The following is a 14,377-nucleotide window of genomic DNA, read 5'->3' as shown; positions in this document are numbered from 1 at the left end:
TTTAGATGGGGATTCACTTACTGATGGCTATATTCGAGGGGGCTGACTGGATACCAGGAAATGATTACAGTGATTCCAGGAGGGTATGATGGCAGTGGGGCTGAGAGAGTGGTGAGACTGAAAATGGAAAAAGTGCATGACTTTCAAGGAAGAAAAAGTGACAGTCAAGTCTTTTTGGTAGAGTCTCAGTAGTAACAAATGAATCTGACTTTGAGGACTAATTTAGAATTGAATCTACAAAACATAAAAAGTATTGTTCAATTTGGCAGTTTTCTTAGAGCTCTAATAATCTGTTAAGCAGAGGTAGCATTATTCAAATTAATGTACATCTGATCCCAAATTACTAAATGGCAAACTTTTCCTCTTTAAATACAATATATTTGGACCAGAGCAATAATACAGTGGTAGGGCACTTGTCCTGCATGTGGCTGACCTGGGTTTGATTTGCAGCATCCCATATGGTCCCTTGTGTACTGTCAGGAGTAATTTCTGAGTGCAGAGCCAGGAGTAACCCCTCTGCATTGCCAGGTGGGCCCTATAACACAACAAAATTTAGGAGACCAGACAGTACTAAGGCATTTATCCTGCATACAGCTGAACACAGTTCAATCTTTTGGCACTACCAGAAGAAATCCCTGAGCATTGATATATGTACATATACAAATATATATACACACATACACAAAAACATGTATATGTATATACACACACATATCAATTAGAGTAAGTATAATCTAGTAGAAATTTCTATTCCTTAAAACTTCCTTTTAATAGAATACTTAAGTTACAACTGAATAAAAAACAATATAAATTTTCATAGATCAATTTATTTAGAATTACAAATATTAAGAATAAAAGATTTATGCATTTCTTAATTAACATAACAGTTTAGCTAAATATAAACTCTGCACTAAAGTATTGCAGTAGCACATTACCAACAAAGAATATGGAAGCATTTTTAAGCTATACAAAAATTTCAAATGGAAAATAATCTTGTTTCAGTTTTATTATACATTAACATATAAAAAGTCTCATTTTATGAGACATCTGAAAGAATCAAAGCCACTTCTATAGCTATATCTTTAACTCCAAATCTGAAAACAATTTATTATATTTAACTTTATAATATCTATTTTAAAACAAAATTCCAAATACACATTTTTACAAGATTAACATTTTAGGCAGGATTTTCCTTACAAAAAACCCAAAACCAAAACAAATGAAAAAACCCACAATCAAATACAAACCTTTTCTGCATTTCATAGCACTCATTATATGTTTCCTTATAAAATGTTTTTACTTTATAAATTGTTGGATTTGAACCAGTAACCTGGTTCAAAAGTTGTGCAAATAAACAAAAAAATACGAAAATAGTGTGTTACCAGTCTTTTAAAGATAAATCTCAACAATAGTACTTTCACCCTGAATTGATGGGAAGACATGCCAAATTCATTTGCTGAAATTAAGCATTCTGAGTAATGTTTTTTTTTTCTGCTCCTTCATTTTCTTTCAACAGACAAACAACAAAGGTTTTGTTTATAAATTATGATAAATTAAAATACTATTATAAAATGATCTATAAAACCATGTCACACTGCAAGTATATAACACATATACTTGTTAAGTCCATATTTCCCATCTACATTCCAGTGGCTTCCTTAAAACTAGGACTTCCTGTATCTCATGATGTTATCTTTTGAAGACTGAGATGGTGATCAACTAAAGAATCTGGAGTTGTAATTTTCTAGATACTTCCACAGTGCTGAGCATAGAAACCACAAAGAAACCATGTTTCTTCATATTCTCAATTTCAGTAGTTATCTGCAAGTGTTGGATTCATGCACATAGATAAATGGTCAACAGTCTTCCAAGAAAACCTATTACGTTCAGACATTTTCAGTTTTAAAATACTTGCTAAAAAACATGTGACATACGCAATGCTACTACAGCTGAATAATAAAAGAAAAATAAATATAATGCTGGTCAGCAATGCTGGTTTTTTAAGAAGCAGTACAGTATATTAAAATGCCTTATTTGAAGATTTAAATTTTCCTTGTTTTCCAGAAGTTAGGTTATTTGGTGTTGGAAGCCTATATATAGGAAAAGAACTTCTCAAAAACAACGTCCTCTGCAGTTGAATAATTACATCTTTTATTCAGTCTCTGTTGGTATTATTTGCTGCAAAGGCGTGTAAGTTTCCCATCTGGCTCAGGCCGCTCTGAATATGTGCAACATGGATTTCTACATTATTCTGAAAACAACTAAAGAAAGAATAAAAATAGTTAACTAATTCACAAATTAAAAACATTTGTTTTAAAGGAAGAACTGAAGTTTAGTTAGGAAAGTGTTAAGAAAATGACCTCAGGCATGAACTAACTCTCCCATCTCCTTTAGTACTAACTGAAAAATTCTGTTCTACAGAAGTGAAAGAGCTGACAAAGAGGACGAATCTCTCTTTGGGCAAACTTCTAAGTTGAACCCCCATGTTAAATCAAAACCTCCATATTAAATGTTTTATTCCTTTATTAAAAAAAATTCATTGTATTTAGACTCAACGGTCACTGTCCTCCCGTTGGCTTTGCCATGCAGGTGAAATGCTCTCGGTAGCTTGCCGGGCTCTCCGAGAGGGGCGGAGGAATCGAACTCGGATCAGCCATGTTGACTGCGTGCAAGGCAAACGCCTTACCCGCTGTGCTACCGAGAGTATCTCGCCTGCACGGCAGAGCCTGGCAAGCTCCCCGTGACGTATTCGATATGCCAAACACAGTAACAACAAAGTCTCCAATGGAGACGTTACTGGGCCCACTCGAGAAAATCGATGATCAACGGGAGGGCCTTTACCTGCCTTTTTAAAAAAAAAATATAAAATGCCTATTCTGAATATAATTAAAAAGCTCTCTTACAATTTAAAGGAAAAAATTATGAGCCAACTTTATATGCATAACTCTTAAAACCTATAGGAAATCACTATAAGCTTAGTATAAAAATGATTAAGGTACATCTAATAAATTACCTGATATTAGAAGCATCTATTGTATTCTTGATATCATTTAATGAATCTGTAAGTGATTTGAATTCAAAGGAATTCAGGTCTCCTCCTTCTGCTAGACACTAGAGGAAAATAGTACAAAACTTAAATGAATCATAGTTCAAATACAGACAAAAATACCTGCTATAATATACAGATTACACTTTTCTAGCAAAGTAGCATAGTTTGTTTAGGTGTCAAAATAAAGAGAATATTTTCTGTGAAATGTACCTTAATCTGTAATAAAATAGCCGTAAGCCTGGAGATTAAGTCTGTAAGGTTTTCATTTTCAACACAGGGTTGTCCCGTTGAGGAATTTGCATGCCGAACAATTTCCTGTGCTTCTTCCTCACATCTTCGTCTCATATCTGTTGGCTGATCTGCAGGCTGGAGGCCCTGGTCTGGAGCAAGCTGAAGAAGAATGAAACATAAGATGTGTATATTCATAAAGCCATGAGAATCTGTGTGTATAAGATTGATTTTTCATTGAACTAGCATTTATAATGAAAATGGAACTCTTAACCTAGAAGTTTTTCCTCATCTAACATGTTTTCTTTCTTATTTGTTCTATATTTATGGTGACTTTTATTTATTTATTTTTTTCTTTTTAGGTCACATCCAGAGATGCTCAGGGTTAACTCCTGGCTCTGCACTGAGGAATTACTCCTGGCGGTGCTTGAGGGATCATATAGGGTGCTGGGTGGGCCCCCAAATCAAATAACCTTGTCCCCCTTGGAGAGCCCAGCAAGCTACCAAGAGTATCTTGCCCGCAGGGCAAAGCCTGGCAAGCTCCCTGTGATGTATTTGATATGCCAAACACAGTAACAACAAATCTCACAATGTTACTGGGCCTGTTTGAGTAAATCAATGAACGGGAGGACAGTGGCAGTGATATACATATATTGCTTTGTATAAAGCACTTTTGGATGACAGTGACATGGTAAGATATAAAAAATTACATGTATATATAAATATGATTCTGAAAAACATTTTTAAGATACTGGCTGACTGGGGATTTCTTAAAATGTGAAGAACGGTAAGAAGCCTCAAATATGAAGTGGAGAGCAGAGCCCCTTCAGGGGATCACTTGATCACTTGACATCCCAGCACTCATTGATTTGCTCGAGTGGGCGCCAGTAACATCTCCATTCATCCCTGTAACGTGCTAGTATAGCCCAATGGCATCTGCTTGTTCTAGGAACACGAAGAGCCTCAAACTGATCATTCAGGGTCTTGATGAAGAAGTCTGACCATCTTGTAGGTGAGAGGCCATGTGATCTTTTGACGTCCCGTGGAATTCAGTCAGTAATGGCTCTAGTCCAGCGGTCATCTCCAAATCACATTATGTGTCCAACCCATCTGATTTTCGATGGCTTGGCAAACCAGACAGCGTCCCTGATTCTTGATTGTCGACAGAGGTCAGAATTCCGGATTCTTTTTCTCATTTGAGTGAAGCATGATACTCCAAGCATAGCTCTTTCGATTCTTCTTTGGGAGACCCGAATAGCATTCTCAACCTGTTTTCATAGGGCCCAGGTCTCTAAGGCATATGGTAATACAGGAAAAACAGTGGAATTGAAGAGATGTTCCTGGAGCTGGAGGTTCTTTGTCCTCTTAGCTATTTCTTCAACGCTCCTGAAGGCATTCCAAGCTGCTCTCTTCCTACTGCGCAACTCAGGTGCCAGGTCATTCGTCATGTTGACTTCTCGACCTAGGTACAAATAACTGTTGCATTCAGAGATGTTCGTTCCATTGAGAGTGAATGGAATTTCAAGAACGAGACCGTTTCTCATAAACATTGTCTTTGTGAGATTCAGCTGTAGTACAACCTTTCCACACTCACGGTCAAAGTCAGTCAGCATTTGTGCTGCTTGGCTAATGTTTGGTGTTATTAGAAAGATGTCATCAGCGAAGCGGAGGTGGTGTAGTTGTCCACGTCTATCTTCACTCCCATTCCTTCCCAGTCAAGTTGTCGCATGACATTCTCAAGGGTGGCACTGAAGAGTTTCGGTGAAATGGTATCACCAACCTGCCGAACCCCTCACTTGACATAGATGATCACGTCTTTGTAGAATGGTGAGATCCTGGTAGTGAATCCGTAATACAGCTCATGGAGGATTCTGATGTATTGAGTTTGAACACCCTGTTTGGCTAGGGCATCGATGACCGCTTCAGCCTCAACAATATCCCTTCAGGGGATATTCACACAAATTACCTACCTCATAGCAGTACTGTTGAACTTTATGTAAAACTTTGTTTAGGTCTTTGTTCAGCTGTTCAAGCTCTAGAACAATTGTTGCATATCTTCGCTGAAATTCAATGCCAATGGGCATAGAATATGATTTCTGAGGGGAGAAAAACAGATTTTGATAAGGGTTACTTATTGATTTAAACAATATATACCTTTTCCTTTTCTGTGGTTGACATGCTTGGCCACGGTGTTCACTTTCTGATTATACTGGTCCTCAGGGATTGCATTCCTAGCTACAGTGCTTGTACATCTTTTAGTTGTGGAGCTAGCCAAGGGCCACACCCATTAGTTAATGTGTTCACACACACTTGGCTTGGTTCCAGGGGGTCTCAGAAAGCTGCCAGTATTCTTCTTGGTACATGTAGCAGCACCAGAGATCAAACTCATGGTCTCAACTTGCAAAGCAAACACCTTAGTCACAGAGCAGTCTCTGATCTCAGACTTTACAACACCTTTTCCCCACTTCCTTCCCCTCTACTGACGCTGTGAAGATCAGGAATCATGTACATATTTACATGTACTGCACTTATGTTTTACTTAATAGTCTGTCACACTATTAATAATTTATTGCTAAGTTAATGATGAGAAGAAAATGAAAATGGCTCACATATATTGACAAGGTGAACAAGGTGCCAGACACTACAACAAGTACCAAATGGGATCTTAAAAATTCCTCACAACAATCCCAAGAGAAGTGTGTTGTTTATACCCATTTTACATTTGGGGAATCCGAGGCCCATGTACCAGAGGCAGTAACATGATGCGGAATCTAAAGCCAGATTGCATAGGCCAGAATTTTGTGGTGTGGTAAGAAAGGAGAGGAGAGAATATCATAGGTAGATCAGGGAAGGGGAAAGTTCCAAACAAGCCTGGAATCATATCCAGGAGGCCCTACTTTTTAATTTACCACTGGTGCTTCCCATATTATTTCCCCTTCCTAAGCCTCGGTTTTTGTGAAGAAATAAGACCCACAAATCCAAAACATTAATGTATTTTTAAAATAGTTTAAAATATGCCTTTATGTGGCCCCCCAAACATAAACAAAAAAGGGGAGGGAGGGGCAGAGAGTACAGAGGTTATGAGACTTCATCAACCCAAGTTCAATTCCTGGCAACCCATATGGTCCATGAGCACTGCCAGGAGTGATCCCTGAGCACAGAGCCAGGAGAGTAAGCCCTGAGCACCGCCGGGTGTGGCTTGCTATAGGCAGGGTCTGCTGCGTGAAAGGCAAGTGCTTTACCTCCTGTAAAATCACTCTGGCCCCTGACTAATTTGTTTTCAATCTTTGATAGACTTGTGTATCTGACAATACTAATTTCATATTATACTTAACAATGAGTTAAAATGGAACTATGCCTGTTTTAGTATCTTTATGTTCTAGTAACATACATGGCAGTATGATCTTGGACCAAAATTCCTTGAAATCTTTGGTTTGCAGTTTGTAATTCCATAAAAGAAAGGATTTGAATGAGGTAATTCAGTCACAGAAAAAGTTCTGTAATTCAAAGAAGATTGCTTTTCTCTCATTTAGTTATCTGCTTGTCAGCTGTTTAGTCACACTTGTGCTTTACCACTCTGTACCTGAGGTGACTAACGCTATTATTTCTTCTTCTCGTACTCAAGAACGATATTGGTATTGAGCTAGAGCACTTCAACTCGAGGGCAGTCACTTGAAACCTCCCTTACTTTCAAACTCTGTGAAGCCATTTTCAGTCAATAAGAGACAGTATTTGAGATGAAATCTGTGATTCTCTAACTCTGTAAGACATGACTTTCATTATAACAAAAATAATTTTATTTATGTAAAGAATATTTCTTTTAACGAAAATAATTATGTATGTATATCCTCATATAAAATTGACTCATATTTTGGCCTTAATTAATAAAGCAGTATTTAAACTGTCAAGATAACCTAAAGATGCCAACTTACATATATGTCCTGATTAACTGAATCACTTTTTCTTTTTTTTTGTCTTTTGGGTCACACCCAGTGATGCTCAGGGGTCACTCATGGCTCTGCACTCAGGAATTACTCCTGGTGGTACTTGGGTATGCCGGGGATCGAACCCAGGTCGGCCGCATGCAAGGCAAATGCCCTATCCACTGTGCTATCTATCACTCCGGCCCCTGAATCACTTTTTACAGTCTCTACTACTGTGACTTCCTCAATCCTGGAGATCCCATACTAATGAAAATTTTCAAAGAACCTAATATACCCATCAATCTTACTCAGTTGTTCATGCAATAGATAATAAATCCTGGGGTAATGAAATGTGTTATGATGCTAATTTACACAGCATGCATTCATATAATGAGATAGTGACAACAAATTGGATTTTTAAAATAGCTTTTTTTTGTTTTTTTGGGACACACTAAGCAACGGTCAGGGGTTACTCCTGGCTCTGCACTCACGAATTACTCCTGGAGGTACTCAGGGGACTATATGGGATACCAGGGATGGAATCTGGGTCAGCCACATGCAAGGTAAATGCTCCCCTGCCATACTCATTCCAGCCCTTAAAGTAGCTTTTATATCAAGATTTTCTTCCACAAAATATCTTAAATTCTTTTAATATCAAAGTCACACCATTTGAAAATTATATAATCAAGGAGAAATGAGAAACATATCCTTACCAATTTTTCTGCTTCTGTATTCATTTCCCTTAATTTCTTAATATGTTCCTTTTTAATCATTAGAATCTTTGATAATCTGGTCTACAGACAAAGAAGAGATGTTTTAGAATAGGCATTTTATTATCAGACATCAAATTAGCTATTTTTTATTTAAGAGTTTATATATTATAATGTATAATTTAGATATAAACATAATTATTATATACAATATATAACAAATTATAGTGTTTCAATCTAAATATAGCATAAGTATTTTATTTTATAAATCTGATCTTTTTTTTTTGGAGGGGGGGAGATTGGGTCATACCCAGATGTGTTCAAGGATTACTCCTGACTCTGCATTCAGGAATTTTTCCTGGTGGTACTTGGGAGACCATATAGGATGTGTAGATCGAATCTGGGTCGGCTGTGTGCAAGGCAAATGTGCTACCTGCTGTACTATGGCTCTGTCCCCCAAACTGATATTATTTAAAACCCACTTAAGTAGGACATGTCAAAAGGAAGGACTCAAACTGATATTTCCACTACAGCCAAATAAGACAACTGGTGCCGAAATAAAAATAGCTACAATGAATTAAAATACAAATTAAAATCCATCAGTTCAAACTGATATTTCTAAAAAATCAATATTGGAGAACACTTGTGATTAAACTCATTACTTTGGTGGGGGAGTGCATGCTTTATGCAGGAAGCCTCAGTGGACCCCTCATCACTGCCGAAGGAAGTAGTTTTCCTCCCAAGCAGAGGCAAGTGTAGCCCCCAAACATTTCCAGCTGTGGTCCCAAGATTACAAAGCAAACTTATTTTCTAATTAATAGGAAAATAAGCATTTATCCTATTTCTTAAATAATGCAATTAAGTAACAAAACAGTAATAAATATGGAGAATTTTTTCTTTGTCTTTTTAGTTTTGGGTCCACACCCTTATTCCTGGCTCACGCTCCTGGGTCACTCCTGGAGAGCTGGGGAACCATAAGTGGTGCCAGGGAGTGAGTCTAGGTCAGCCATTGGCAAGGCAGGCACCCTACTTGCTGTACAATCGCTCTTCCCCTTCAAAAAATAAAAATTTCTTCAAAAATGAAACTCGGGCCGGAGTGACAGCACAGTGGGTAGGGTGTTTGCCTTGCATGCAGCCGACCCGGGTTCGATTCCCAGCATCCCGTATGGTCCTCCGAGCACCGCCAGGAGTAATTCCTGAGTGCATGAGCCAGGAATAATCCCTGTGCATCGCCGGGTGTGACCCAAAAAGCAATAAATAAATAAATAAATAAACTCATTGAACTAGGAATGTGGCTCTGTGGTAAAGCATACACCTTGCATAGGTAAGGCCTCAGGCACCTCCTGTCATGTATGAGCCCTGAAATGCAACAACTGTAATCTCAATATTACTCATTATTAGTTATGAAATGAGCCAAAAACTGGTAATGTTTGTTTAGTCATTGTAAAAAATATTAGAAACGGAAATATATAAAAAACATGTTCTCCAACTTCAAAGCTACGGTTTCATAAAATCCTACCAGCACATGAAAGGACTTTTATTTCATTTTTGCTTTTTCTTTTTGGGTCACACCCAGTGGTGCTTGGGGCCACTCCTGGTTTGGTGAGTAGGGGACCAAGAGGTGGTGGATCAAGTCCAGGGCTCCCCCATTGTGCTTCAGCCCTGTGAGTCACATTCTCAGTCCAAAAAATTTTATTTTTATCGCTTAAACAGTGGTTTCACAATGCATTTAATAGATTCTGAAATTAAAACTAAGCAGTGAAATCTAACTAGTATTTGGCAGTAGTGCTTGCCTTCTGGCTCCCTCTACTGGTCAATTTTTCTCTTGTGGTCTCTCACCCTCTCTTTGAAACACATTTTGTCAAAACGACCTACTAGCTTTTTATTTTTTTTGCTTTTTGGGTCACACCCGGCAATGTTCAGAGGTGACTCCTGGCTCTGCACTCAGGAATCACCCCTGGCGGTGCTCGAGGGACCATATGGGATGCTGGGAATCGAACCCGGGTCAGCTGCATGCAAGACAAACGTCCTACCCGCTGTGCTATCTCTCCAGCCCATTAGCTTTTTAACTTCCACTATTTAAAAGGACATATTTTATTTTATTTTTTTCTTTTTGGTTCACGCCTGGTGATGTTCAGGGGTTACTCCTGGCTCTGCCTTCAGGAATTACTCCTGGCAGTGCTCTGGGTACCATATGGGATGCCAGGGATAGTACCCAGGCCAGTCGTGTGCAGGCTCTACCCACTGTACTATGGTTCCAGCCCAAGGACATAGTTTTAAAAACAAGTGTCTGAGAAAAGGCTCTATTAATAATTTCAATATTTAACATATAAATATCTCATGTACCTTTTCCAAAAAAAGGATTTGATCCAGCACCTCTTGGTCCCCTATTCCCCAAACCAGGAGTAGCCCCAAGCACCACTGGGTGTGACCCAAAAAGAAAAAGCAAAAATGAAAAAAAAAAAAGCCAAAAAAGACATGGACAATTCATTAGAACTGGGGAGATAGCTTAGGTGCCAGGGTGCATGCTTTGCATGTGCAGAGTCCTAAGTCCAATCCCTGGCACTGCAGGCACTACCCTGAGCACTGCTGAGTGGCACTGGTAGCCCCAGTGCCACTAGAACCAAGCAATATTGCTTCACTGGGCCCCAGCATTGAGCTATCTGGTCCAGCTGATCAAGTGTAACGAGGAGTAGCAGTCTTGTCCCCTAAGCCCTCCCTGGGAAGTGCCCCCAAATCCCAAAGAAATTTCACACTTTAACAATAATTAACAACATATAATTAAGAAATACAAACTGCTGTATACTTTCCCTCAAAATGAATTTCAAAAATAAATTTGTAGGCTAGAAAGAGGGTTCAACAGGCTGAAGTGCATGCTTTGCATGCAGAAGGAGTCTCAGGTTCAATCCCCAGCACTGCATGCAGGGCAAATGCCCTACCACTTTTTGCTCTGGCTCCCTCACTACATTCTTAAAGAGCCAGAGCAGGACTGGAGAAGTAGTCCAAAGGGTTTGAGAGTATGTTTTACATGCAGGAAGCCCAGGTTCAGTCCTTGGTACTGCAGAGTCATATGAGCACTGCTGAGAACATGTGTGGACCAATCATTCACCCTAAAAAGCCAGGCTATTCAAGAAAATAGACCTGTACAATAAATCTATACTTGTTTTAATCTAAGCACAGATTTCTTAGTATGGGGCTGGAGCAGTAGCACAGCGGGTAGGGCGTTTGCCTTGCACGCGGTCGACCCAGGTTCGATTCCCAGCATCCCATATGGTCCCCTGAGCACTGCCAGGGGTAATTCCTGAGTGCAGAACCAGGAGTAACCCCTGTTCATCGCTGGGTGTGACCCCCCCCCAAAAAAAAAAAAACAAAACAAGATTTCTTATTATCTAATCAATAAGTACCAAGTGAATAAGCCCCTCTATTATTAGAAAAGAAATAAACTTCCTAATGATAGAGCTAGCCAGCACATATTATAACTACTGAACTGACAGAATGCACTGAGGTTACTATATAAAAGTTTTCAGACAAGCTATTAACAGTTAACCATGCAGAATTTCACAAAATATGTGCCATGTTAGAGTCCTCAACATAGCAAAATAAGAACCAAACCTAAGAAAAGCCCAACAATGAAGACCTGTAAGTCTTTATCTGGACATGGTAAGGCTGGCACTCTTAGCCACATCTCCAGTACGTATTTTGATTGTCATAGCTTTTTTTTTTTTTTTTTTGCGCGTCGCACCCAGTGATGCCCAGGGGTTACTCCTGGCTCTGCACTCAGAAATTACTCCTAGCAGTGTTGAGGACCATATGGGATGCTGGGGATTGAACCCGGGTTGGCCCTGTGCAACGCAAATACCTGACTTGCTGTACTATCTATCGCTCAGACTCCCGTCACAGCTTGTTTCAAAATCTGTTGGAAATAAGCATTCTTAAGACAAGAACAAAGTTAAAATGTATATAGGTAGATAGATGGATATTTAGTCTAGAAAAATAGTCAACTTTTTTTTTTTAAACACAAAAGACATTGAACTTACTCAAAACAATTCTTTCTACTTTCGGAGTGATAGTAGGGCATTTCCCTTGTACACAGCCAACTGGGTTCCAACCCGATATCCCATATATGGTTCCCAGAGTACCACCAAATCACCTTGGTCACGGTTCAGATCCCTGGGCACAGAGCTAGGACTAACCCCTGGGCCTGCTGCAACCCCAAAACCAAAACCAAACAAACAAAATAAATCATTCTTACCACTTGGATAAGGAATTCTACTGGAAAACCACCTAATGTTTCAGTGTCAGAGCCAGAAATTTTACTTCTCCATGGCGACTGTCCTAATAAAGGATCATTATCCTATGGAAATAATTAAAAGGGAATCATTGACTATAAAAAAAATAAATATCTTATTCCTAAATAAAGAGAAAATTCTACTATAATTCATATTAAAATTCCACCAAAAGAAGATACATTCAAAGCTGATATATCCATTATTTAAATATCAATTCAAAGAATATGGGTATCTCTTAAAGTTGTTACAAAACATGTGTTATCTATAATAAAGTCTTATTTATAATAATCATTTAAACTAATGAGATTAAAAATATTACTTACAGTAATTGGTGACTGAAGAGGAGGAGTAAAATGTAACCGCGGTGGAGTCATAAAAAATCTAGAAGGCCGTTGTTTTTGTCCAAAGGCAGCAATTGGCATTGTCTCATGAGGCTCGTTACTCTTACAGAAAAAGAAAGTAATCCACAAAACTTGATATATTTTCCCACTCATTTTATCTTTATATTTCCGCTTTAGCTACACATTAAATTACATGCTATGGTTAAACACAGATTGTATTATTCTACATAGATCAAAAAGGTTAGAACGTCAGTCTGAGTAGTAAAAATACTACTTTGCAGGGCTGGGAGACAGCACATCAGTTAGGCTGCATGCCTAGTACTGACCTGGGTTCAATCCCCTGTACCACACGACCTCCTAAGTATTGCTGAGTGGAGCTATAGAGGCCCCTAAGCGTCTAGGTGGCCTGGATGCTCCCTGGCTCCACAGGGTACTCAAAACACTGCATCTTGGGCCTTCACATTTAATTGTGGTCTGGTTGGCCAAGTATTGGTGGGAGAGAGCTTCCTCAACCCCCCAGCATTGCACAGGAGGCTCTCCACTAAAAGAACACTGCTTTGCTACCAAAGGATAAACTCGTAAAATGAAATTAAAAAGAGAAAAACGAGAGGAGGAGAGATTTAAATGTTCCAGAGCCACCTTTGGTTGTCTGTGGATAAAGACTACCTAAATATTACCTGCTATAATTATAGTTAACTCTTACCTGGTCAGGGAGAAATATTTAGAATTCTCATAAGGAAAATTGTACTAAGAAGCAGAAAACAAACTTTCCCCTTTTGTGTAAGAAGGATATAAGATCTGGTGAAATAGCCCAGTGGTAGAGCTGGATCCTACCCAGGCTTATATTCCCCAGCACCACATACATAAAACAAAATGAAAGAAAAATAATGGTGAATATGAGAAGAGGAGTTTAAAGATTTTATCCTTAAATGGAAAAACTTAAGGCGGGTATACTTTTTCATAGTTAAGTCAAAGTTTTTTTCTCCCTATACAGAATCTGGTAAGAAAAATCACAATGAGGGGGCTGGAGAGATAGCACAGTGGGTAGGGCATTTGCCTTGCACACGGCCGACCTGGGTTCGATTCTCAGCATCCCATAGGGTCCCCTGAGCACTGCCAGGAGTAACTCCTGAGTGCATAGCCAGGTGTGACCCAAAAAGCAAAAAAAAAAAAAAAAAAAAAAAAAGAAAGAAAGAAAGAAACTTTAGTTTTAACTTTGGGGGATAGGGCCACTGAGACTCTTGTCTAATGAGGTCAGCAGGCCAATGGAGGGGCCTGTGGATATGACGCTGCTGGGGCCCTGCAGTGCCGAGGGGGATACACCTGGGCCAGTCCTGCAACGTTCAGGGGGTGAACATATGATACTGGGAATCAAACTGTGTTCTCACATGCCTAGCATGTGCTCTAACTGGGGTGCTAGGAATTGAACTTGGTGGCTGCAAGCAAGGCAAGCGCCCCTCTCATTGTACTCTCTCCAGCCCCAGATATTTTTTAATTCACCTGAGATCTAAAAAAATATTTTTATCCTTAAAGTTTATTTTTCATTTTTATCCTTTTAAGTTCATAAAAAAATTAAAAAGGAAGGATAAAAGTAATCTTCCATTAAGCTTAAAGACAAGCAAACTGTAAATTAGTAGTTCAATACATTTTTTTTTCTATAACTGTCAGTGGTGGGGGATACTCCCAGTTCTGTGGCTCAGGGGTCACTCCTGGTGCTCAGGGAACCAAACAGCACTGGGGACTGAATCAAAACTTTATTAGACTAGCTCTTAAATAATTTTAAAATTTGAAAGATAGTTTTCATGAATTAACTCGATTAAGCATGATTGTGAAAATA

At 38.9% G+C, this 14,377-nt stretch overlaps 1 protein-coding gene across 2 annotated transcripts in view; it reads right to left on the bottom strand.

Annotated features, from left to right (window-relative positions):
* Positions 1–807: 807 nt before the first annotated feature.
* The window catches only part of LIN9 (lin-9 DREAM MuvB core complex component), a 66,879-nt gene continuing 53,309 nt past the window's right edge, over positions 808–14,377 (bottom strand). For both annotated transcript variants that reach the window (XM_056132517.1, XM_056132525.1), the window contains 7 exons: positions 12,523–12,642; positions 12,163–12,264; positions 7,914–7,994; positions 5,248–5,373; positions 3,260–3,439; positions 3,014–3,111; positions 808–2,261 (listed from right to left, as the gene is read on the bottom strand). In XM_056132517.1, the coding sequence (XP_055988492.1) occupies positions 2,156–2,261; positions 3,014–3,111; positions 3,260–3,439; positions 5,248–5,373; positions 7,914–7,994; positions 12,163–12,264; positions 12,523–12,642 (813 nt within the window). In that variant the 3' untranslated portion in view covers positions 808–2,155. The remainder of the gene's footprint in view (positions 2,262–3,013; positions 3,112–3,259; positions 3,440–5,247; positions 5,374–7,913; positions 7,995–12,162; positions 12,265–12,522; positions 12,643–14,377) is intronic.

The sequence above is a fragment of the Sorex fumeus genome, unplaced genomic scaffold (assembly GCF_029834395.1).
Source record: "Sorex fumeus unplaced genomic scaffold, SorFum_2.1 ptg000007l, whole genome shotgun sequence".
Classification (NCBI taxonomy): domain Eukaryota; kingdom Metazoa; phylum Chordata; class Mammalia; order Eulipotyphla; family Soricidae; genus Sorex; species Sorex fumeus.
Note: the sequence above shows the minus strand (reverse complement) of the source record. Positions and strands in the feature narration are given on the sequence as shown.